Source organism: Peromyscus californicus, unplaced genomic scaffold (assembly GCF_007827085.1).
Source record: "Peromyscus californicus insignis strain IS unplaced genomic scaffold, ASM782708v3 Scaffold_10__1_contigs__length_136768540, whole genome shotgun sequence".
In the NCBI taxonomy this organism is placed as follows: Eukaryota; Metazoa; Chordata; class Mammalia; order Rodentia; family Cricetidae; genus Peromyscus; species Peromyscus californicus.
In genome coordinates, this window is record NW_026294391.1 from 96215261 (window position 1) to 96243144 (window position 27884).

Consider the following 27884-nt stretch of genomic DNA (forward strand, 5'->3'; position numbering starts at 1 on the left):
TGGCTCTAGTAGACAATGCTCGATTTTGTTACCTAAATAACGCGAAGAAACTAGGCTCATCCTAGTTTTTAGCATTCTGGAGGCTAAACCAGGATTATTGTCATAAGTTGAATGTCACATAGTGGTTTCCTTGACTAAAATGGTGAGATTCTGTCTCAAAATCAAGAAGAGGAGGAGGAGGAGGAGGAGGAGGAGGAGGAAGGAAGGAAGGAAGGAAGGAAGGAAGGAAGGAAGGAAAACAAACAGACCTAAGAGAAAAGTTTAAATAAACTACAAATTCAATTTAGAAGTTGAGGGAGTCGCTAAGATAGAATAGTGATAGAGAAAGGAAACACAAATTCTTCTCTGAAAAGCCATAAACCCCTCCTACCACTACACTAACTTAAGTCATGCTTGCTAGCAAATGCTTCAAGCACGTTAAGATAAGTGAACTGAAATGACATTTGAGCTGCAGCCCAAGGAATAGAACTTATGACTTGTTCCCAATTAAATAAATGATAGCCTAGAAAAACAAAACCACAAAATACTCTTTGAAGCAACAGAATAAAATCCAGCATTTCAGCAATATAATATTAATAATGGTTAGGTTATGATAAATTTTTCTAAAATAACGGGGGGAAAGTAACATCCCTACATGTGCCTAGATTCACTTTTTAGAATCATATCCTGAAAACATACAGATACTGAAATTTAGAGAATAATAATAATATATTTGTGATAATGGCATAAAGGAAACTATGTTCACAATGATTGGAAATTGTAACTCTCAAAAGATATATAAGGAATTTGGGAGCTGAAAAAATACATGAAAAGATTTAAAATCTTTTGGATAGAAGTAACAGCAAACGATAAATTATAAAAAAAAAAAATACTCAGTTCACTTGAAGAGAGATCCATTGGAGTCAGCACCAGATAGAAAAGTGTGCTCAGAAAAGAAATAACATGTCCTGGAGAATATATCATGAAATGGTAGAATTCTCTAACATATACATGACTTGAGACTCAATGGGTAAAAGAGGGAACATTCTATTTGAAAAATAAGGACTGGAAAGTCATTAAATTTGGTGAAAGTCATAAAGTTGTATACCCATGAAGGTCTAAGAATAACAAGCATAAATACGAAATCCAGGCTTGGCAAGATGGCTAAGATGACATTTCTGATATTCTGAATCTCAGAGACCAAAGGAAAGCACTCAGGGACTCTTTCTTGCCTACAGAGAGTTTTAGATTATTTTAGTGAAAAACTAGGTGTGAGCCAAGTGTGGTGGTTGGTGAACACCTATAACTCCCATAAATCTAGGGGTTGAGACAGGAAAATCAGAAGTTTAAGACTAGCCTGGGCTATATACCAGGACCAGGTTCAATTTCTTTTCAATCCTTAAGCCATACTACACTGTAAACTCAAATTAAGTATAGTATCTATAAAAGACAATGAAAACAGGCTTTGAAAAATGGTAACCTTTTCTAAAGAGGCAACCCCCCCTAAAAAAACCAAAATCAACAACAAAGCCCACCATAGCAAGTAGCACCAACCCACAGGGAAAGAGGAAAATCTGATTTACAGAGGTGCTTTATGATAAAATTAAAAATCTCCCCAAATATATAAGTTTCATTAAAATTTAAAATCATACTCCAAGTGGAGGCAGGCAGATCTTTAAGAGTTCAAGACCATCCTGATCTACAGAGAAAGTTCCAGGATAGCCAGGGCTACACAGAGAAACACTGTCTCCAAAAACCAAAACCCGAAAAAAATCGTAAAAAGTAATTAGAAAATGTGGCACTCTTAAGGGGAAAAAAACAGATATTGACAACAGGAAGCCCAAGAACGGAATTACCAAAATTTTAAACAATTACTTAAGTTATTTAAAGTGCTAAAGGAAATAGTAAACAAAGAACTAAAGGAGACAAGGCAAACGATGCTGCAACAAATACATAATTAAAAGTTTAGAAGTATAAAAACGAACCAAGAACAAATTTGGAAGTTAGAAAGTCCAATAACTGAAATAAAAGTTCACTAGAGTTAATCAACAGCAGAATGTCAACTATTTGATCTAACTTTATGTCTTAAGTAACTAGAGAATAAGAGCAAGATTAGCCCAACTAGCAAAATGATAATCATCATTTACTGGCTGATTTTGAGTCAAATTGACACATCTGGAGTCATCGGAAAGGAAGAACCTTCAATTGAAGAAAAGAAATGCCTACATGAGGTCCAGCTGTAAGGCATTTTCTTAGTGATCAATGGGGGAGGGCTCAGCCCATGGTGGGTGGTGCCATCTCTGGGCTGCTTATCCTGGGATCTATAAGAAAGCAGGCTGAGCAAGCCTGGGAAGCAAACCAATAAACAGCAACCCTCCATAGCCTCTGGGATCCTGCCCTGCTTGAGTTCCTGTTCTGATTTCCTTCAGCGATGGTCAGCACTGTGGAAGTGTAAGCCTAATAAACCCTTCCTACTCAACTTGATTTAGGTCATAGTATATCGTCACAGCAGCAGGAACCTCAACTAAGACAATAACATAGAATAAGAAAATGTACAATTAAGAAATCCAAGACTTCTTGAAAATTTGACAGTTTTCCTGAGAGATACAATGGAAAGAAGAAAAAAAAGTGACACAATTGACTAAAATTAGGCACAAACCTTGGTATGTTTCTATAAAATTGCAAGATTAACAAGTAGGGGGTGAAGAAATGGCTCAGGGGTTAAGAGTACTTGACATGCTCTCATTTCAGTTTTCAGTACCCATGTCACATAACTCATCAAATATCTTGCCTTTGGCAACACACATATGAATGTGAGCACAAGCACACAACAAATAAATAAATAAATAAATAAATAAATAAATAAATAAATAAATACATACATACATACATACATACATACATCTTTTAAAAGATTAGGAAACAATACAATTAATAATCACCCTATGACAAGTTAAATAATCTAGATGAGGAAAGAAAATAAAACACTGAGAGAAAACTGGAAAAGAAAAAACAAAAATATTTATGATCTTATATATGTAAAATCATGAGGAAACCACACACAAAAACTACACATGAAACAGGAACTTGGCAAAGTTTCAGGACACAGAATCAATAAACTAAAATTATTGTCAATACTATACACAACAGTAAACAATCCATAAAGGGAATTTAAAAACAATTCTAAGAGCATCTGAAAATCTCATGTGACCACCCCATCAGCTACTAGAAGGAACAGAGTAATAATAAATAAATAAACACATATAAGCCTCCAAACATAATTACCAACAATCTCACTATGCAAAAAGGATTCCAGTTATATGAAGTGTCCAAAGTGTGTAAATCTGTAATGACAAAAAAAATAAAAACAAAAAGCAATTAGAGTTTGTCTAGGAGTCGGAGGAAGTAAAGAATGAGTTGTTGACTGCTTAATGTATAGTGTTTTTCTTCTGGAGTGATGAAACATTTCAAATCTAGAAGGAAGTCATGTTGGTACAATATTGTGAAGGTACTAAATGACTTTTATATTATGTAAAGTGTACTGTAATACATATTAAAACTGATATCAGAATCATCCCTGGAAAAAACACTGAAATTTCACTGTCTTTAAAATGTGAAGAGCAATAAGTATATTAAAATGGAAAGGTCTAGACGGTACAATTGGGATAACATGGTTTTTGTCTCCTCTTTGTTCTCTTTCAGATTATGTCTGGCCATTACCTAGATATTTGTGCCCCGTCTGGATCTCACTCGATGTGCTATTTTCAACTGCGTCCATCATGCACCTCTGCGCCATATCGCTGGACCGGTATGTAGCAATACGTAATCCTATTGAGCATAGCCGGTTCAATTCGCGGACTAAGGCCATCATGAAGATTGCCATCGTTTGGGCAATATCAATAGGTAAATACCTGGCCATAGAATTGCAGCGGCTATGCTCAATATCTTCGGATTATGTACTGTGAACAACCTACAGACATCGACTGGTAACATTTGCGTTTGACGGGAGACGAGTAATTATTCTTGACCTACATATCTGATATTTAGGTTGAAAATAATGAAAGTATAATGCATATGGATATGAAAACATAAGCTTTCCATTTGTACAGCTAAATTATTTTTACATTAGTATACCAATGGATTCTGCAACACAGATATAATATGTTATGAACATTACAAAGCTATAAGAAAAAGCCTAAATTTATGAACTATAACATTGAAGTCTATGAAAAGAAGTATTTCCAGAATATTTGATCTACTAATTTTTACATATTCCATACTCAAGTTTTTAATGGAAAAATTAAGAATGGAATTTGAATTGGCATGAAACAAACATACGTAAATTCGTGCTGTTATTAAATAAAATCTACTATTTCTCATTAATTTTAATTAGTTTTTGAATTCTGCTTAAACACAAAAAGACAGCTGTTGTTTTTTAAAGATTCAGAATATTTAAAGAGTGATAAATAATCATGTTATTTCACATACTTAAGATAGTCATAAATGTTTTGAGCATGCTGACATTAAAGTCAAGAATTTTAACTAGGTAGAAGTTAGAGCATTCCTAAACCTCTTTCCCCTCTCTCACCCAGTTGAACTTACTTCGTTTCATGAAATAATTTCTCTTCAACCTGTGTTTCTTTGAAACATTCAGAGGGAGACCATAACAAGATCAAGACCTTTCTTTACTCTTCATTAATCTTCCAAAGTTTTATCTCTGGATTAGTTAAGCAAATAAATTTATATCACTTTTTAAATTGTTTTGTTGTAGTTATTGTAGAAGATTCTGTGAGTATATAGCAAGACACCTTTAGATAACAAGCCATGAAGTCTCCCACAGAATTGCACAAATCTATATGTGCAAAATTGTGCTTATAAAGATCAGTTCATTCTCTCCATTTAAAAATCAGCATGTAAGTTGATAGAAATGAGTATTACATTTTTAATATAAAATGATATTTTACAATAAGATTTGATGAAAAAAGAATAGCTTGTACATTAAAGGGAAACAAAAAAAGCAAGAGAATTGCCTAACTTCAAGACTTAAAATATTGTAGTATAATTTTTTATATATTATCTTAAATATTTGTATATTACATTAAATATTTTCTGTAGAATATTATAGATAAATAAAATAAATCTAAATGGAGATATTAAAGATAAAATTGTAGATAGATTAAGGAAGAAAATATCAAATAGATAGTAAATGGCAGAATTAAAACCAAATATATCTCAAATTATATTAAGTATAAGTAATCTAAATAATCTAAGAATGTCAGAATTAGAAAAAATAACACAGACATGTATAGTATATTAAGAATATAAAATAAAAGGTTGAATTTTTTAAAAGGTCCTTTTCTCAAAGACCAACAAGAATATTATTCAGCAAAAGTATTAGTAAGAATAAAATTTTGGTAAAAAAAATATTCTGTTGAATGTTTAGTACATGATAATGAGACATTTAATTTATCCAGAAAATGTAACACAATAAATGTGAATTCATTCAAAGAGGATAGACAAAACTACAAAACAGACAGACAAATCCACAATGATGGTATAAGGCCTCAACAAGCCACCCTCGGTAATTATGAGAAACAAGAACAAAACTGCTAGTGATTTCTTAGATGACTAATATATCAGTTTCCAAATGTTTTGTTCTCACGATTATATTACACTCTTAAGCATATAGTGACTCATAGTACATCTGTATTCCCTGTGTTAAAAATTGAAAATTTAAAAAAAATTAAATTTTTGCACAAAGTTTTTAAAAAAATAATACAAACCTATTATATCTTACCATAAATAACTAGATCTAGGACAATAACTATTTTTGCAAAAATAAAATCAGTGTGAAAAGGGGCATTGTTTTTCAAAGTTTATCACTGGATTTGAAGAAGTGATTCCCTTCAATCCCAAGTATTGCTTTCCCTATTCTGTTTAGTGTTGGGCTGCTACTTTCATGTATGCATCTGCATCTAATTTATTGAAATAGGGTATTTTTTTTTTGGTTTTTCGAGAAAGGGTTTCTCGGTGTAGCTTTGCGCCTTTCCTGGATCTCGCTCTGTAGACCAGGCTGGCCTCGAACTCACAAAGATCCGCCTGCCTCTGCCTCCCAAGTGCTGGGATTAAAGGCATGCGCCACCACCGCCCGGCGTATTTTTTAATTGTATGAAAATAATATACAACACCACACAGACAGCTTCAATATAGGAAAGTGTTTTTAGAAATACTTCAGATAATTGTGAGAGGGTTGGCATTGTATGAAAACTCAGCAAGAGACAGGTTTCTTTTTACTTGTAATGTAGAATCTGAAACAATATCTCAGATTTTTTCATTTCTTGTCACATTAATATCCAATGAAATACATAGGCAAATTACTGATACTTGATTTGGAAATACAAAGCATAAGTCACTGTGAAAATATTGATTCACCAATTATACAGACCTTCCAAAGTTGATTATTTCATTATACAATATCAAAATATCATGAGTGCTAACAGCCCGTGCTAATATTAACAAAAAAGTCTTTTAAAATTTCAGAAGTTATCAAACTTTAAGGGATAGATATAGTTTTTCAAAATACCAATATTTTGAAGAAAGTTTAAATTGTGTCACTGGCATGAAACATCATCTGGTCTTGTTACCTGACTTGAGCTCAACACAATTAATTTTGACAAAATATCTAACTGTATACAATTCTGAGCCACTCGGGTGTGTCCAGCAGTCATTATTTCAAGCAGTAAGTCTGATAGATAATGCAATAGAGTAAATCATTTAATTGTAGTCTTCAAAATTATTCACAGTACTATCTTTCCATTTTCATAAAAGTTGAAATTTAGCTTATCAGTCTCCAAGTAAAATATCTTATTTTTAAAAAGCATAATTGGATTGAATCTATAAATCAATTAAGTAAATACTAAAGTCTAAACAATACTATGGTTTGCAATCCGTAAACATATCCATATGTACAGAGGTATTTAATATTTACTTGTTATTTAAATTCTATTTTACAGTCTATCTTTCATAGGAACATCTCTGGGCATTTAATTTCTTTGACTGCTATTGTAAATAGTGTTGACTTTAAAATGTTATTTCCAATTGCTTGTTGGTGGTATATATAAATACATACACCTAAAATTTTACATCTTTATTCTTTGCCCAGACATCTGGCTAAATCCACTTGACATTTCTATGAGCATGTTAAGAATTACTGCCATTTTCCATATATCCTCCACGATGTCACTTATAAGTAGTGACAGATTCATTTGATCCTTCCTATCTTAAATCTTTATTATCTTGACGGGGTGTGCAAAGTAGTGTTCAGTGAAAGTGGAGGTAGAAGACAATTTCTCTTCTTTTCTGAGTGGAAAGTGTTAGTATTTCAGCTTTAAGAGTGATGTTTGTGTGCTGGGCAGGGGCTCCAGTGGTGGAAGGCTTGCCTGGCGTGTATAAGGCCCTAGCACAGGGAAACAAAAGAATTAAGGTTGTGTGTTAGTTCAGGCCTTTTAGAAATATCTTTCATTAGATTCAGGGAGTTCCCTTTTATTCTATATTAGCTGTGACTTTTCATAATAGGTATGAATTTCCTTGAATCATTTTATCTGTCTAGGGTGATGATTATTGGTTTTATTTCCTCTTTTATTCTTAGTATAGCAGATTATGTGTTTTTGAATTGTAATTAACCTTGGATTGCTTAAGTAGCAATTTATTACCAATCCATTTGGTAATGAATTTTTCATTTCTATATCACTGGATTCCTTTTAAATTGAATTAACCTTTTTTAGTTAATTGTCCAGAGAGATTTTACTTTGTCATTGTATTTTCTTTGGTGGCCAGTTCTGGTGTGAAGATCTTATATACATGATATAAAATATATATAAGTGAATCTGAAACTATCTCTATATCTTTTTAAGTTTTTGGAAGATTTTTATTGTATCACTTTTGTTTAAAACAAATAATTTAGTCATGTAGCCTACTATACTTGTGTGTGTGTGTGTGTGTGTGTGTGTGTGTGTGTGTGTGTGTGTATGTGTGTGTGTATGTGTGTGTGTGTGTGTGTGGTCTTAATTTTTTATTTAATTACTTCAAAATAAATAGGAATATTATTTTGTTTTTCATATTATTTTGGTACATAGTAATTTTCAAAGAACTTTGTATTTTACCTAATGTTTCTAATGTGTGGCACAAAGCAGCATACAAAAATCTTATATCATCCTTTTAATATCTACCTAATATATATCATCCTTTTAATGTCTACGTAATATGTAACTGTTTTCTTTTACTTAGAATGACTGTCTCTTTTCTTTTTAATTTTGCTAGTGCTATATAAGTTTTACTAAATTTCTCCAAGAAGCAAATTTACTCATGAACTTTCTCCTTTACCTCCCATTTCCATGTCACTGATATTTGCCCCTTCTCTATGCACCTTGGGCTTAATTCACCTTTTGACAGAAAGTTCATTCATTCAGTGACTCTTCTTTGGGTTTGGTTTCCTCTCCAATCTCTACTTTTAAATGAAAATCAGTTTATTCATTTGAGATCTTTTAAAATATGAACATTGCAACTATATTTTTTCTCCTAAACACTGCTTTTTTATTTCTCATAGTTTTGTTATGACATGTTTTCATTTTCTTTATCTCAATGTATTTTTAATATCTTATGGTTTCTACTTGGACTCACTATTATAGGATCAAGTTGCCTAATTCCCAATTAATTCCCATATATGCAAATTTCCCAAATTATCTTTCCATTAGTGAGTTCTCCTTTTATTCCATCAATATTGGGAAGTATACTTTGCCTACTTTCAATCCTTTTAAGCTAATTGAGAATTGTTTCCCGACTGTTTGGATGTCCATTTGGAATAATGTACAGTCTATTTGGAAACTGTTGTGGGTGCACTTGAGAAGAATGTATATTCTGCTGTTGTGTGGAACACTCATATGTATGTGCTATTATTGTGTGGAACACTCTATAGTTATCTATTAGGTCTGTCTATATTATAGCATACATAAAATCCTGTAGTTCCCTGTTAATTTTCTGTTTATTCAACCTGTCAGTGAGTTATGGAGTAGAGTCTCAATAATGGTTTGGAATTATCTACTCTGCTTTAAATTATGTTAATTATTCTTTATGTATTTTTATATTTTTTCCATTGGATTACTATTTGTCCATCGTCAATATGTCATCTTGACTGCCATTTTTATTACTTTAGCATCTGTTTAGTTGGAACGATTTCATTGTGAAGGCTACTGTATTTTTATTTCAGCTCACAGTTTGGGGAGAAATTACTTAATCTTCTTGAGATGTCTGTGTCTGTGATGAGCTGCTTCTGGTTCTGCTTTTGAGATTCTTGCATGGTCTTTGTAATTTGACTTTTTAGCCTTCTCACTTTATTCTTTCTTTTTATTTTATTTAAATAACATTTTCTTTTCATTTATCTTACATACTGACCACAGTTTCCCTCCTCTCCTCTGGTTCCCTCCCCCCACCACCTCCCATCTACTCCCCTCCCCATTCACTCTTCCTCTGTCTCCATTAAGAAAGGGGGCAGGTGTGCCATGGTCATTTTATTATGCTATCTCTATATATGGTCATTTTAAACTTTATTTTACTTGGAGTTCATGGTGTTTATTGGATATATAGAAAATTAGTTCTGTTCAAATTAGTTAATCAGTTGACCACTATTTCTTCAAATGTTCTTTCTGATCTTTTTGTACCTACTTCTTTTTGGAACACCAATTTTGTACGTATTGGTATACTTGCGGGTATCTCACATGTGTCTAAGAATCTCTTGAGTTTTCTTCATTCTTATTTTTACTCTTCAGAATGCATTATCACAGTTGGTGTCTCTCTGTCTCTGTCTCTATCTCTGTCTCTCTCCATATTTACTGTTTATGTCTTTTTGACATACCTAATCAACTATTGAGTCTCTAATTAAATTTTCATATCAATGACTGTGTCAACATTTTTCCATACTTTACTCATATTCTCTCCATTTTACTTTCAACTATAATACAACCAACAATTTTTAAGTTCAGCATATGAACAAGATTTGTATCATTTGTCTTTCTGTGCTTGGCTTATTTCATTAAGCACAGTAATCTCCAGTCCCATCTAATTTGTAGCAAATGCCAAGAATGCATCCCTATATTGTACCATTATTTACATACATTAAATTTTCTGTAAGGACTCATCAGTTCATGTGCATGTGTTGTTTCTATTTCTTGGCTATTATGAGCAGTGTTGCAAAAAATGTGGAAATGCAAATATTTCTTTGATATATTCATTTAATATCATTCAAAATATAACCAGTAATGGTATTGCTACATCATATTTTTAATTTTAATTCCCTGAGGAAAATTCAATACTGTTCTCCATAATGACTATACTAATTAACACTCTCAATAACTACATGTAAGGGTTCCCATTTCTCCACCCCTTTCATCACCATTTACTATCTTTTTTTCTTTTCTTCTTAGAATCCTCCAAACTCTGTCTCATTGTGACTTTTATTTGCATTTTTCTTATGGTTACTGATGATGAGTAGGATCTGAAATATCTGATTGGTTATTTACAATTCTGTTGAGAAATTTTTTCATTGAGTTGTTTGAATTCCTTGTAAATTCTGACTATTAGCCTCTTATCAGATGTACAGTTTGGAAGTAATTTTTTGAATTCTCTAAGTTTGCTCCTAACTCTGTTGACTCTTTCCTACGCTGTGCAGATTTTTTAAAATAAAATTTGATATAAACCCATTTGAATGTTTCCACTTTCGTTTCTCATACTTTAGCATCTCCTCCAAAAGTCTTCCCCAAACCAATATTCTGAAATATTCTCCTGTTTTCTTTACATAGTTTCGTGTGTAGTGTTTAACTCTTTAATCTACTTTGTTTGATTTTTACACATGGCAATAGAGAGCTCATTTCATACTTCTGCAAATAGACCAAACTATACAACTGTTCAGTCCCATGCAGACCCCCTGGTTGTTGGTTCAGTCTTTGTGTGTTCTTGTGAGCCAGGTTAGTTGTTTCTGTAGGTTTTCTTGTGATGTCCTTGACCCCTCTGGCCCCTACAAACCTTCCTCCTTTTCTTTAGCAGGATTCCCAGATTTCAGACTGTTCGGCTGTGGGTCTCTGTATTTGTTTCCACCGGTTACTGGATGAGGGCTTTCTAATGACAATTGGGATAGTTACCAATCCGATCACAGGAGGTGTCTAGTTTAGGCACTATCCACTATTGCTAGGATTCTTAGCTAGGATCATCCTTGTAGATTCATGGGAGTTTTTCTTGTACCAGGTTTCTACCTGACCCCCAAATGCCCCCCTTTCCAGTCATCTCATTCAGTATTCTCCTCCTCCATCCACTCCTCAACCTGATCCCTCAAGTTCCCACACCCACCCATGTCCAGCCCACCCAGGAGATCTCTTACCAGGGAAATCCACATGTCCCCCTCTTGGGCCTTCCTTGTTTTCCTAGCCTCTTTGGGTCTGTGAATTTATCATGATTGTCCTTTACTTACAGTTAATATCCACTAATGAGTGAATACATACCATGTTTGTCTTTCTTGGTCTGGGTTACTTCACTCAGGATGATTTTTTCTAGTTCCATCTACCACACTTTCTTTATCCATTCTTTAGTTGAGGGTCGTGTAGGTTGTTTCCAGGTTCTCACATTACAAATAAAACTGGTATGAACATAGTTGATCAAGTATCCTTATGGTATGATTGAGCATCCTTTGGGTGTATGCCCAAGAGTGGTATAACTGGGTCATGAGGTAGATTAATTCCTAATTTTCTGAGAAACCACCATATTGATTTCTAAAGTGGAGGAGAGTTCCCCTTACTCCACACCATCCTCAACATAAACTGTCATTTGTGTGTTGGAACTTAACCATTCTGACAGGTACAAGATGGTATCTCAGAGTCATTTTAATTTGCATTTCCCTGATAACTAAGGATTTTGAGCATTCTTCAAGTGTTTCTCTGCCACTTGAGATTCTCCTGTTGAAAAGAAACCAGACACCCCCCAAAACCCCAAGTAATCTAATTATATAAACACATAGCAGTGAGTTTTATTTCTTCTATTGTTTTCTTCTTATCCTTTAGAATCTCTCAGTTTAAAGAACATTCTTTACTAGTTCTTGTAAGAAAAGTGTGATGATGATAAATATTCTCAGCTTTCCCTCTTCTAATTTTACCTATATCTCTACTTAATCTCCTTTAAAAAATTTTTTGTCATATTTATTAATTTGTGTGTATTGTGTGGGTATATACTTTCTACTGCATTGTGTGGAAATCAGAGGATAACTTGTGGTAGTCAGTTCTCCCCGTTCAGCTACGTGTGTCCTAGATATTGAACTTCCATCATCAAACTTGGTGACATCACCTTTAGCCAACTTGTCACTCTATGTGATCGAGCATTTCTCTTAGATTACAAAAAAATACTTTAGGAACATCAATCAGATTTCTCTGATAGACTCCTGATTCATTCACCTGTATTAAAGTTCTTTGGTTTTACTTAAAACAAATATGTCACCTAAAAGTAAATACAAAATTGCATTTATTGTGACTTATGAGATAAACCTCCTTTTTCCTTTCTACTAATATTAAAGTTTTCTACTTCTCTTAATTCTGATATATCTATTTGTGGTTCTGTTGATTTATATGACTTAGGGTTGATTGAATTCCTAGATTTGTAGATTATTGGATTTTTTAATAAATTTGAGAAATTTTCATTCATTATTTTAAAAACATTATTTCTGTTCCTTTCTTTCCTTCCTCACTTCTTGGTATTTCATGTGTGTGTGTGTGTGTGTGTGTGTGTGTGTGTGTGTGTGTGTGTGTGTGTGTGTGTGTGTGTGCATTTTAATTCACTTTCTGTTGGCTAAGCTGGTCTATTGAGGAGTTTTCATCATATTGGTTAGGAATCTCAGCTGTCTTTATTGTTCTCAGGGTTCAACTTTTCCACACTATATTGTAAATAAGTCAGTTTCTCGGAGAAGAGATTTAAAACTATTAACTTTATTGTCAGTTCTCTCCCAAGAAGTAGAGTTGGGAGGGATGGGGAGTCCTAGTGGGGTTTTCTGAATAATAAATGCACTGTAGTCTCTGAGTACCTGAGGAACAGTTAAGTTTTTGGCTTGCTTCTCTTGACATGGAACCACCGCTTTATGATCTGTGAAAATAGCAATTTAGGACTCTGCGCTTTCAGCAGTAGCATACACAAAATAGAGCTTCTATTGTCTGAGTGGGGCCTGAGCAGAATGATGTCCCTGCACTCACTGTTGTCGCACTCACCCCATAGTTTCTGTGGCAGGATGAAAGTGCTGCTGTCCTGCCACTACTTGAAATGTATACTTCAGACTAAAAACTAGGAGTGTGGGAAAGCCTTATGCACTGGCTGTATTTTGTCAAGGGGCGATCTCCCATTTCATTGAGTTGAGAGGTGGAAAGAATAAAATGCAGATTATTTAGACACTATAGAATCTCACTGTTCATATCGAGTACTAGTGACATTCCTGATTAAGTGTTCCCTTTTGTGCTTCATGCCCCCATAACTATTTCTAGAAACGTCTTCCTCAGTGATTAGGATGGAACCCAAGACATCTGGCTATGTGTAGGCAAGAGCTATATGATTGATCTACACTCCATCCTCCATTGTTCTTTTGTAGTTTTTAGTAGTATTTCCGAGTAATAAGTTGGCTATGCCTTCCTTTATTATTATTTGTATGGATAAGTTCCATATCTAGGCTCCCTGGGGAAAAGGTTTTACTGGCTGTTTTATTTATTATGCATTGGCCATATGTTTTGTTTCTTTGGATTAGTATACTTAGTGACTTTTCTGGACTAATTGTACAAAGTATATATTCTTTATCAACAAAGTCTCTGTCTCATTAGTTTAGTGACTCACTGGTAATTAGATAAAGATTACTTTCATGCCTGGAAACAATAAATCCATGCCCTCGCCAGATTCTGAGTTATTGTTGGGACACATCGTCAGCATTCAGCTAGGGAGTTACAGATCTGTGCACTTTACAGCCTGCTTGCACAGGGCCTCAGAGTCAGCCAGAACTGAGACCTTAGGACCACGTGGGATCTTTGCAAATCACAGCCTTAGGAATGGTTGCATACTTAGACAGAGAAATCTAAATTATGAGAACTATGTTGGAGTTTCAGACATCCTTATGAACATAGTTATTCTTCAGCTTCTCCCCTCTTTCTGCTTGTTCCATCCACATGCAATTGTTAGCTATTGCCTTAGGCAGCCAAATCGTTAGAACAATTGCCAAAAATGTTTTCCAGAACTGTCCCTCAGAGAGAGCCTTTTATAACTGGTTAAACTCCTAGGCCTATCCAACAAAGAAAAGCATTTAGTTGGTCTTCCAGAACAATACCAGACATGACAAATAGCTATATATTTGAGTTCCTGGATTTGAAAAATCTGCTCCATTTTTCTATCATTGTATCAAGACCAAAAGCTGTTATTCAAGGCTGCCACTGATATGGGTAGCAGAGATGGTGAAAGCTTTGATTCTTGACAATAGCAAGACATTTTTCTTGAATCAATATTTCCTCTGTTGCTACTCTTTGATTACTTTCTACAATCCTAGAGTGCTAATTCTCTTTTCCTCCAGGTTTTCTGTTGCTTTTACTGAGAGTAAAAAATTTGGAAGTCTAACTGTACTACTATTTTTATAGAAGTCACTTCCATTCTGTTTTTCCCCGAATAGCCACCACCTTCTTCTTCTTCTTCTTCTTCTTCTTCTTCTTCTTCTTCTTCTTCTTCTTCTTCTTCTTCTTCTTCTTCTTCTTCTTCTTCCTCCTCCTCCTCCTCCTCCTCCTCCTCCTCCTCCTCCTCCTTCTTCCTTCTTCTCTTTCCTCTTCCTGCTTTCCTTCTTCTCATTCTCCTCCTTCTCCTCCTCCTTCTTCATATCTTCCTCTTCATCCTGTTATTATTATTATTATCTGGAGTCTTACTGTTATGTAGAGGAAGCTAGGCCCAAACTCACAGAGATCCACCTCCATCTGCCTCCTGGTACTACCATACCAAGGTCAGTAAACTCGGACATTGTCTTTTAGATACACCCCCTGCATTTAAATTGTTAAGATAGAAACAAACTGTGCCTCCTTAATTGATCTCAATCGTTAGTTATTTCCCACTCAGAAATCACTAAATTTGTAAGAGTGGAGTCACTTTAATCGTCCCCATCATTTGAGTGTAATGTGTACATGCAGACGCAGACAGGCAGACAGGCAGGCAGACAGACAGACAGACAGACACACACACATGCACACACACACACACACACACACACACACACACACACACACACACACACACGGAGGGTCTTCCTGTATATCCCTAGCTAGGCTGAAATTCACTATGTAGACCAGTCTTACTTTGAATTTGTGGTGTTTCCCCTGAGTCTGCTCCCTGAGCATTGAGATTCTAGACACATACCACCTAGCCCAGCTGCTATATCACATTTAATCTTATATTCACATATTTATGTATTCTTCACTGTTTCTTGCTCATATCCTTTCTTTGTGTCCTTAGAGACTTCATTGAAGCATTTTTCTCATACTGAAATCTACCAATATTTCTGTTTCTATTTAATAAAGATGTTTGCATCTCACCTTCAATTTTGAGAAATTGTTGCACAGGAAATAGATATGTTGATCAACCATTTATTTTCTGTCCACTTTTTGGATTTGGGTGTCTTGGTGACTTCATATTTTTTGGTGATGTGAGCAAATAATCATATTTTTTTTCATTCAATATGCCTTTTCTTACTAATGATTTCAAATTTTTATTACATCATCTTTAAAATATATCTTTGTAGTTTTGAGGCTTAATCTAAGGCCTCAAGTATGCCAGACAATTCATATACACTCTATTTTATATTTTTAAATCAGAAAACTATTTGTCCTGGTGTGACAGTTTGTCTTTTGTGTTTGGAGTTCATTGCACTTTAGAGAAATCTAGGCTGAGATATTTTTTCAGCAATTCGTGAAATTATTAACCTCCATTTTCTCAACTATGTTTGGTTGCTCCTTTCTCTGACCCTCCAGGAACACAAGTTGCTCCATTGAATATTATTTTATGTATCTCAGCCTTTATTCTTTTTTTGTTTTCATGATGTCATTCCCTAATCATTGATGTCCCAGGCCTCTGAAATTTTCAATTTGGTCATGAAGTGGTTTTTCGAGTTGTGTTGAATATTATAAACACCAAAAATTCTACTTGTTCTTTTTCTAGTTTCTCTTCTATTAACTTGCTGTCTTTCAAATGATACTGTTTTAGTTTCATTCATATTAAAGTAGTATATTGAGATTTTTAAGTCAAGGCCTGTGATCAGTCCTAATCTATTTACATTAACTTTCTATTTTTAATGCTTATAAATTCCATTTTCTGCTTTTTTTCAATTGAATAACTTTACTTGAAGAATTGGGTATTGTTACCTACTGTAATATTCTAGAATTGGTTTCATTTTGAGAGAATTATTGTTTTTCCCTTCTGGGAGGCAGTTAATGATCAGTGCTCTAATTGGAAAATCTGTTCTCCTCACACTGTGGGGCAACTGATACTTCCGCTCAGTTTTCTTGGTTTCTTGATCCTTCTTTGTATCATGTCTTAGAATTTCCTCTGAACACATGTAGTGTTTAGAAATACATATTTATTTGAACATATTTATATATTTGGAAATATATCTATTCCAAATATATATATATATATAATATATATATATATATTTGAAATCTGTGTGCTTTTTAATGTGTTACAAGTTAAATTTCAATAATGCAGATAAACTTTAGAATGAGCATCAGCAACCTGTTGAGCACAAGTATATGATCCAATATCTGTTGATCTCACAAAGAGAGGCTAGATAGCATGAGAGACAAAATATTGAGGTATATAAAAAGTGCATATTACCCCTATTGTATGTGGGGATATGAATGAGCTTTGGAGTATAAATGATTAATTATTGAATGATTTCTTTGCACTGTATAGGAAACAGTAGAGCATACAGCTGATCACACTGCATCAGAGTAATTACCTTTCTGTGCTATTATCTGTAGACGGTAGGTAGTGCTAGACAATTGCTCTTCACATTTGACAACTTGCTCTCTCTGGTCCTCTTATTTTTCCTCCTTGCATCTAATACAGACTCATCATTAGCATAAAAATGAATAAATAACAAATTTCTGACTTATAAAAATTATCTCAATAGTTGTGTGATTTCCTTCCCTTTGATTTGCTGCTGTTTTGTTGTAGCCTTTATTTGGTATGTCAGTTTTTATTCTTTTTAAGCTTTTAACCACAGAAACAGATTATTGATTTAACTACTTCTTTTCTGATATAAGCATTCATAGTTAAAACTCTCTCTGAACCTACTTTTTGCTATTACCACAAACTTTAAATGTCTTTGATTTATTTGTCCAAACTGTCTTTCCAATTTCATGTCTTCTTTTCTTGACTTTGAGGTTTTAAGATGACAACAATTTTTCCATTCCCTTAAGGAGGATAGGGTGTAATTATCTGAATCTCATTTACCATCGATTTCTAATTGAATTCTGCTACTGCCAATAAGCATGCAAATTCTATGTCCCAGGAGATGATTTATCTTGGTGAACATGTGAGCATTAATAAAAAACTGTATTTTGATATATGTCTCTAAACATCTCTTATATCAAACTAGGTAAGGTGTTGTTCCTATTTCTCATATTATCTTTATTTTACTAATACGTACTTACTAGTTGAAGAGTGCTAAGGTTGTCAGTTATAGTCATAACTTTTAAATATGTTGGTTTCTTGATTGCATCCTTTCATTCTACTACATTTCCTTTCAGGCATTTTGAGGTCTTCTTACTATGGAGAAATATATTTAAGATTGATGTGTACCACTGTTGAACATATTCATTATTTTGAACGCATTCATTGCTGGTAATATGCCTTCTCTTGAGATATTCTTTCATATTACCATTTATACCGACTAGCCATACAATATTGTCCACCATTTTTAATTTTCTACTTACATATGTCTTCATCATATTTAAAGTTTATCTTTTTAATACAGCTAATAGTCTTGTTTTCTTACCCTATTCTGAAAATTCTACCTTGAATCTGTACTATTTATGCACAAATTAATTATAATTTTGGTAACTGTGGTATACTTATGATTTGATTGAACCTTTACATCTTGATCTTTGTTTTCTATGTTTCTCTCATTTTTTTCCAGGACTCTTCTTTTTTTTTGGGGGGGGGCTACCTTCTCTTCTATATAGGAAAAAAATTAGCATTGCATTTCAGTACTTGTATTGAACTCTTAGCTTCTGTGTGTTATTACTTGCAGTTGTTCTAGGGAATCACTGTACACTTTCTTACCTCAGTCACTCTGGTTTTTATAAGGCATTGTTTTCCCACTCCAGACTTCAAAAGTGAAATTTAAAAACTTAGTTTCATATTGTCATATGTGCTATTTCTATATGTTATAGATACAATTTCAAATTATTTGTACTTCACAGCTTCATTAATAAATGAGGATAAAACAAGTGGTCTTCTAGATATGCTTATGAGTCTGATGCTCTTCTTGCCTTCAATTGAGTTGAATTTCCTCCTGATAGCAATTCCATCAGCCTTAAGCAGCTCCTTTAGCAATTTATTGAATGTCCATGAGCAATTTCAGCTTAGTTGATTTGGGAAAAAATAAGTCTTAATCTTACTTTGAAATGTATGATTTACCTTGATATAATATAATTTAATATGAAAGTTATATCCATTTTTTGATAAAGCTATGACTTGACAGATGTAGGTTCCTTAGGTGAGGTTTTTCCTCAGTTCTCCTGAGAAATCCTTATGTTATCGTCTATCTTCCTGGATTTTTGATGTAAAGTGTCCAGTGTTAATCCTCTCTGAGATCTGTCATTATTTCCACCGGTTACCTTTTAGATTTTTAAATTTATATTCTCAAATAATTCCCCATGGTATTTCATTCTACTTCTTTTGAATTTGTCCTACTAAATGTTTGCTGAGCTACAAATTCCTAGAGATTCATACTTTTTCATCACAGTGAGCCAGTAGTTGCCTTTATTTCCTCCAGCATTTTCATGCCCCATTCTTTCTTCTCATGTTCTAAAACATTTGCATGTCTGACACCAGTTACTGAGATTCTATTGGTTTCTCTAATCTAGTTTTCGTTGTTTCGTTATTCAAAAATCTTTCATGGTCCTGTCCACAAGTTCAGGTTCCCCCTTTTCCCCCATCTCTAACAATAATTTTAAGTTAGTCCATCTTACTTTTCATTCAGAGGTTTAAATTTTGCATTCATTTGTCTTTACGTCATTATACATCTCTGTGGGGCAATGGGAATCAAGCTTGTTATATTAAGTTTCTATTTCTAGTAAGGCATCACCAAGAGTCTAGAATGCATTGTTTTCAGTTCCAGGGTGTTACATTTTAGACTGGCATGCTGTTCATTTGCTAACTGGTCTCCTTGCTCATGCTGAGGTTTCATTTCAGGCTACATTACAGTAAAGTCTGGATCACTACTGAGCATTTTCCCCCTTACGTTAGCACCTTTCAGTGCTAGCAAGGTAGCACTGATATTTCATCATTCTGACTGGGATAGACTTCAACTAGAACTATGACACCTTTTGCCTTTTTTTCTGTTGTTATCTTGATAGCTGTCACTCTCCATGAGGTCTTTTTTTTTTCCTCTTTGAGGTCTTAAGGAGTATCACTTGTATATGAGCAACCTAGTCCTCAAGCAGGTATTTGAAGGGATCGTATATGGATTTTGCCTCTCTCCCACTCTGCAGGCTTCCTCTTCTACTGTTTGTCCAGGAATTAGAGCAATTTGCAATGCACCTTTCTGCCCTCTGCCTCCCTTGTTCAACAGGATAGCTAGTCCCGTCCCATGATCAAGACATTATACCCAGGTAGAAACATAAGCATAGGTCTATGTGTTTTCCTTAAAGCCATTCTACTCTTAAAAAGAGTTGTCTCAAACTTCAGGAAGCTTTTGATGTGATGGCAAGTTGAAATCTAGGAACTTTGTCAAGGCTACAAACATAGATCTAAATTTTTTCAATGATGTTTTTTGATTTGTTTTGATTTGTTTTAGTTTTGTGTGTGTGGTTTTTGTTTTTTGGGGGGTTTTTTTTTTGTTTGTTTGGTTGGTTTTTTTTTTTTTTTTTTTTTGGTTTTTCAAGACAGGGTTTCTCTGTGTAACCAGACCAGGCTGGCCTCAAACTCACAAAGATCTTCCCAGGACTGCCTCCCAAATGCTGGGATTAAAGGCATACCCCACCACCACCAAGCTACAACAATGTTTTCATTGTGCTTAAGCTTAGATGATTTACATTGACTTTCAAATTCACCACCTACTGCTTTTACGGGTATTTCCATCCAGTCTTTCAAGGAGTGTATTTTACAGTTGCGAGATTTTCTTTCATTTTTGCACCCATTCTGAAATTTCCATTTCTACAGCTACTACAGTTATCATTTCTGGGTGATTATTTAGCGTATTTATGATAAAGTTCTTCTCTGTTCATTGTAACACTCATGTTTATGTGTCACTCTGTTTCTGGTGACTTAATATCACCTTTGGTATATTCTTCCATGTCTTTGTATCTCTAGTAACCTTGTAAAAACGCTATTGCAGAAGCCTTGGATGGTCTGTGTTGTTTTAATAACAGTGAGTTGCAGCTTTGCTTTCCTTATACCACCTACATCCTAGTTCTTCTGGCAGTCCTAATGTCTTTATTACCACTCGAAGTTCGGTTAAACAGCAACTTTTCCAGTTCTAGAGAAGGCCCTCAGGGAAAGGACATAGACGTGGAGATTCAGTTACCATGATTCCCAACTTTGAGTGGAATGCCTGGGTTCCATAGAGTTCCTTCTTACTGCTTGTTTAGTTTCAAGTACCTAGACATGCTTTGTTATTGTTGCTCAAAAATTTACTCTGAGTTTCTAAATGTTATTAGTAGGAGTGCTGTGGGATGTTCTGTATGGCAAATGTGTTGCTAATTAGTCAATAAATAAAACACTGATTGGCCATTGGCTAAGCAGGAAGTGTAGGCGGGACAAGGAGGAGAATAAAGCTGGGAAGTGGAAGGCTGAGTCAGAGAGACACTGTCAGCCGCCATGATGAGAAACAGCATGTGAAGATGCCGGTAAGCCACGAGCCATGTGGCAAGGTATAGATTAATGGAAATGGATTAATTTAAGCTATAAGAACAGTTAGCAAGAAACCTGCCACGGCCATACAGTTTGTAACCAATATAAGTCTCTGTGTTTACTTGGTCGGGTCTGAGTGGCTGTGGGAATGGCAGGTGAGAGAGATTTGCCCTGACCGTGGGACAGGCAGGAAAACTCTAGCTACATAGGAGTATGTATTTTTTATAAGTTTCTCAACCACTAATATAAAGTGCTCTTTTTATATTTTTATATTTTTATTTTTCAATTGAAAGATTTTTTTTCATATAACATGTTCCAATTATAGTTTCCTTTCCTGTAGGTTCTCCAAGATCCTCTCTACTTTCCCACCTGCTCAAATCCATATTCTTTCTTTCTCTCACTATAATACAAACAGCCATCTAAACAAGAAGATAAAAACAAACAAACAAACCAGAAAAGGACCAAAAAAAGGAAAAAAAGAGACAAAGAAAAATCACAAGAAACATAAAACACACACAGACAGACACTGAGATACACACAGAAAAGCCATAAAAATAAATAAAATCAGAAACCACAAAATATAATGAAAGATCTGTAAGGTTAAAAAATGCTAAAAGCACTGTGTGACAAAAACAAAACAAAACAACAATAACAACAAAAGACCCTCCAAAAATACTACTGAATTTGGTTTGTGTTATACTACCATGGTTTTTAAAGAGGTTTCTGTAATTGTTTGTTATGACTCTAAAGCTGATTTTAATACTAACTACTATAACATGAAATTTGTTTTAATTTTGATTGTGAAAAAACAATTTATCTAACCAATAAATGAAATTTGAGACTCCATTGACTTAGCTGTAAATATATGCAAGACAGCAGAAAAATAATTTGGATGTTTGAATTATATCACCGACATGTACTGCACATATTTTCAAATAACCTTGAGTTGTGGCAGAAACAGTGTCATATGATAGATGCTCATCAGCTATTTCAAAATTTCACTGGACTTTGTTACTTGCTGTGCTAATTAAAACTCATGCACAAAACCAGGACTGCTGGCACAGGTCTGTAATCGCAGGCACTCAGAAGGCACTGAGGCAGGGGGATCACAAATTTAAGGCTTGCTTGTGTAACAGAGCAAATTCAAGGCCATCCTGAACAATTTAGTGAGACTGTCTTAAAATACAAAATGCAAAAAGAGACCTGGGGAGGTGGCTCTTGCCTGTGCAAGGCCCTGAGTTCATTTACCCGAACCACAAAAAGAATACACGTGTTACTATTTCTAAGATTACCATCCATATTTTGACAGCAGAATATTAAACTAGTTTGGTTCCTTTGAGATCTCTTATATATCATTTTGTTTCCATTGAGGAACCCTATTCTTAAAAAGAAGTACACAGTCAGAAGAAAAGTTTCAAACCTTTACCTCAGACTGTCCAGGTTCCTTTTTTGTTACCACTATTCCCCCTAAAAGTTATGACTTTGTAATTTCCCCCTTTTAAGAAAAATTATGTGGCTAACCTGCATCTATCTCCAGAACTTTGAACACAAATAGTCAAGAAGACTTTATGTTGATCCCCTGCGAGCACCGCTAACTTACCACAAGGCAAATCGCATGCTGTAAGAGCTCAGTCCTTCCGCCATGTTCTCACAGTAGATTGTGAGCCACCTGCCCTGCTGCGCTGGCCGGAAGCCTACACCTACCCCTGCTTCCCTCTCCTTTAGCACAGTGGTCCTTAACCTCCCTAATGATGGGACCCCTTAATTCGGTTCCTCATGTTGTGGGGACCACTAATCCTAAAATTATTTTTGTTGGTACTCCATAACTGTAATTTTTCTACTGTTATGAATCACAATGTAAATATTTGTTTTAAGATAGAGGTTTACCAAATGGGGTTGTATAGTCTGATTTTCTTTGGACCACCAGCTCTGGAATAATGACACAGAGACTTATTGTTAAGTATGAAAGCTTGACCTTGGCTTAGGCTTGTTTCCAGCTAGCTCTTATAACTTAAATTAACCTGTTTATATTAATCTACATTCTGCCATATGGTTAGTTACCACTTCTCCATACTGTATGTCTGACTTCCTCCATGTCTCACTGTTGAATCCCTCATGCCAGATTCTTTCCAGAGTTCCTATCTCTGTCCAGAAGTCTGGCCTATCCTTTTCTGCCTAGCTACTGGCTGTTCAGCTCTTTATTAAACCAAACAGAAGGTGCCTTAGGCAGCTGAGGTGAAACAGAGACACATCTTCTTCACACAAAACACAAAAAGATTATCCAGCAGGGCTGTGACCCTCAGGTTGAGAACCACTTTTCTAGTCTAGTGGCACTTCCTGAGGGTCAGCGTCACTTTGTAGTTACAATGGAACTTTCTAAAGATCTCAGCAACTCATCCCTGACCTTTAACCCCCATTTCTCCTTTCATTTAGATTTCTGTTTCCCCTTATATAATCATCTCTCTTCTGTGTGTTTATTAGAGAACTGAGGCCACCATCTTTCTGAGGCTTTATTTTCCTCCTGGGACCTAAGTGTGCATCTTTTCCCAGGTTCTCTTGTCTTTTTGTCCCCAACCTCTTCATAATTATTCTCCTGGATATTTTCTTCGTAGCATATGAGTGCCCAACTACCATCTTATTTCTAAGAAAATCTCATTTGATCTCTGGTTGCTAAATGGAATCAAGAAACATCTTTGTCAACCATTTTGTTGATCCAGTCAACAATTCAGTGAATTTTGCCACTTCTTTCTCCTTTCTGTCACTTTCTGGCTTTCTGTACATCCCCTGACAATTACTGTCACCTATTCATGCTTCCAACAGTTCCTATAGAAAAGAAAATCACTCTGCCCTTTTGTCATTTTTTTTCTAATTGTATCTCTTTGTCTGCTTAGGGACCTTTATCTATCATTTGTAATGGTTGTTGTTCTCTGTTTGTGAGTTCTCTTAACCCCACTATGCTTACCTTCTATGGCTAAGCTCTTTATCATCCATCAATAGTAACTTTCCTCAGGCTACATTAGTTTATGGTATAATGTGGCCATCTAAGAGTGTTCCTGAAAATTTCTTCTCCCAATGCTACCAGCCATACTGTACTTAATACCAGAACCTCCTTCTCCCACTTCCGCAGACATATCTGACCAAGTGGACGTTCTGTTCCCCAGGCGTTCCTCTTGCAAGCTCAGTCTCCTCATGATATCTGTCTTACTGTCTTCTTTTAGATCACATTTCCTCAACAGGATATGAGGAACTCTTAGCACTATACTAGCAGTCATTGTCCTATAAATACATATGTACACATATATACCTACTCATATGCACATACATATATGCCTGTGTTCTTTCTTGGTTCAAAGCTAAAAATCCTTGAGGTTACAGGTTGAGTGTGGGTTCCTTGAAGTTCCCATGCCACCAACACCAGAATTAAATTAGTCCTCATGCATACAAAATGCCCCCTTTCCAAATGTTAGTAACAATTTGTCATCTGAAAATTGAAGCAGGCCTGTTTTTCTATGTTCTTCTTTTTTTGTTGATTTTTACTTATTTTTTTCTTCTCTCATGTATTATAACCTGACCACAGTTTCCTCTCCCTCCTCTCCTCCCAGTGTTACACACACACACACACACACACACACACACACACACACACACACACATGCACACAGATCCACTTCTGCTTTGGTTCGTAATAATAGTCTTTCATCACATGCTGTTAACTGTGGTGTTCGAGGGACTCACACCAGGAGGCAAGGGATTAGTCATGTCAGCCTTGTTCCTTGAAAAACACCCTCTCTGCATTACATAACACTTGAAAGTAGATATATCAGAGGCATCTCCAAAGATCCACAGCAATTTCTCTAGTTCATAGTTTCATATTGTTGGGGAGGCTATCCTAGGAAATGTATCCATTTGTCCTTCTCATGCCACCCTTCACCAGTCATTTCTTACCTATGTCTTAATAATCTCTTCATTATTCTGTTATGACTGCTTTCACTCTAAGCAACAATGACCTTAGTTTTAAAGGCAAAGAAAATGTTTGCAACTCTAGAACTGTTTGTGACTCTTGTGGCATATTTTTTTTGTTTTCCATAGTATTGCTATGCTGCTCTACTGTATTCATTTTATAAATACTGCTACTGGTGTCTACTGAAGTTTCTCAAACCAGGATTACTAAATAGGACAACAATTTGACAACTGTGGTTGTCAGCAGTGATTATAATACACTATCACCTATAAATCCAAAAATGATTTAAAAAAACAAATGTCCCCTTTAGGATCATTGGCAAATGATATTATCTGATGGTTTGAAAAGAACTGATCTGTGTTGCTTGAATTCAAGGTTTTAGGAACTAATATAAATGCATTTATACATAGACCACTCTAGATTTACTTTTTTTGAATAATTTAATTTAATGAGTCTTATATGAGAACAGAATAAGATAATGCATGTAGACAGAGTTTGTAATGTAAAGCAAATGTAAGAGTCAGTAATACTCAGGCTTACATTTGCAGTAAAATAATTTTAATAATGAGTTTTATTAAATTAGAATGAGATAATGCATGCAAATACAGTACGAGAATCAGTAAACATAGTTCATTTATTAATGATGGTCTTTAATGAGTTGAGTGAGAGTAATAATGGCAGCAGTAGTAGCTGTTTCTATAATAATGTTATGTTTTACATGCTTATTGAAGATTCATTTTATTTTTAAATAACATTAATAATTAAGTTGTAGTAATAGATTGTATTTTTAATAAAATATACATAGTATTAATGTGTAATATTTTCAAAAAACTTGAAATATATATTACTGAATTCAATGTTACTCTACTGTTAAGTTAGATTTTATATGCTTATTAAAGATTCATTTTTATCTTTAAATAATATTAGTAATTAATTACTGTTAAAAACTATTTTTCAAAGTTTGCAAAAATTGATGAGATAATGCATGCATAATATTTGACCATTTATTAGTTGAAATAACACCTACGATTTCTAGCATTACTCAATTATAACTTGTTTTAACTGTTTCTAATATCCTAATATGACACAGCCTTACCAAAGTTAACTTCAGAAACATTAAATTAATTCCCTTAATAATTATTTGTGTTTTTTATTGTCTGTATTGAATTAAATAATATATGAACTACATGGAAAATTTTCAAATAATTGAATCATGTAGTAACATATAAGAAACACTAAGTAAAAGTAGTTTTTGTCTTTGAAATTATTATTGATATATGATGCTAAAAGCAGTTCATTTCTACCCTTCTTACTTGATCAAATCAAGGATGTAAAAAATATCAAGGAGTACATATTTGCTAAATTTAACTTTTCTGAAGTTAGCTTGATCAAATGTTTATGAAAATAAGTTAATGCATTTAAGGTATATTATTGGTAGTAGTACTGTTATTTATGCTTAATGGTATAATAACACATTCATTACCATTGCTTGAATTGAAATTGATAAGGAAGACTTTGCATATCTGCTAAATAACTTATCTACAAAAACAAAACAGGTGTTCTCAAAGTTTTTGGTTTAAGGACCCTTAATACATTTTAAAACACTTAAGGGCTCCCAAGTATCATGATATATTGATTAAAGGCGTGTGTGCTTCCCAGTACTGGGATTAAAGGTGTGTGCCACCACTGCCTGGCCTCTACGTTTAATCTAGTGGCTTGTTCTGTTCTCTAATTTTTAGGCAAATTTTATTAGGGTATACAATATATCACCACACTCAAGGACTTTTATTTATGTGGATTATACATTGTATCGGTAGTATAAATATTAACATTCGTGATATTGGACATTAAGAGTTTAAAAAGACCTAATGAATTATTTTCCTTTAAATAATGATAATAAACTAACCCTGCTTAATAGTAACGTGTTACAAATTTTTATGACAGTTGATACAATTTAAATTTTTTCAGAAATAAAAACATTGTTTTGTAGGTTTGAATTTTTAAATTTCTATTTATACAAGACCTAAATCCCTAAATACAGACATGCATTCAATGAACTATGATGTTTCAAAGACAGAAAGATGAAAAAGGAAGCCTGTAATCCGAGCGCTCAATAGGTGGAGGTGGGGAAATCAGAAGTTCAAGGTCAGGCTGAGTAACATGAGTTCATGTCTATGAAACTCCCAAAATATAATAAAAGTTGGAAAATGAAAACTATACCCACAAAAGAATTATAAAAGTCTCAGAGACTCTGGGTCCTTGAAGCACACTTTGAGAACTGCTGATACTATTTTTTAAGTTTTTAAAATATTAAATAAAATAGTCTGTGCGTGATATATTGTTATTAATGCTGTTACTATGATTGTTGTCATTACGGATAATGTACATATGGTGTTTTTAAAAGTGAAAGTCCTCTTGTTTGTTGACTGAATTCATGGCTTCCAGAAACAAAATTTATGATATTGTACAGATTTAGTAAATAAGTTAAACTATTTACTATTTAGTAAATAAGTAAAACTACAAATTTTATCTATTGTAGAGGGTTTTACCCAAATTAAGATAAAACATTTTTCATCTCTGTTATCCATAATACACATGGCTCAGCATGTGACACAGAGAATGGATGAAATAAAAGACAGCTATCAGATTTACCCTTTCCTCAATGCACATAAAACTATACAAAAGAATGGTAGGTATAAAATTGGTCCCACTGAGATGACTCAGGAAGTAAACGCCCCTTTCTCTAAGGCTGATGACCCAAGTTCAG

The 27884-nt window shown here is 34.3% G+C and overlaps 1 protein-coding gene across 2 annotated transcripts in view; it reads left to right on the top strand.

The window, feature by feature from the left end:
- Positions 1–27884, top strand: part of Htr2c (5-hydroxytryptamine receptor 2C) — a 221730-nt gene that overhangs the window by 188166 nt on the left and 5680 nt on the right. The window contains exon 5 of one of the 2 annotated variants that reach the window (XM_052737768.1): positions 3682–3787. In XM_052737768.1, the coding sequence (XP_052593728.1) occupies positions 3682–3787 (106 nt within the window). Of the gene's footprint in view, positions 1–3681; positions 3883–27884 lie in introns of both variants that reach the window. The other variant, XM_052737758.1, reaches the window with a different exon arrangement.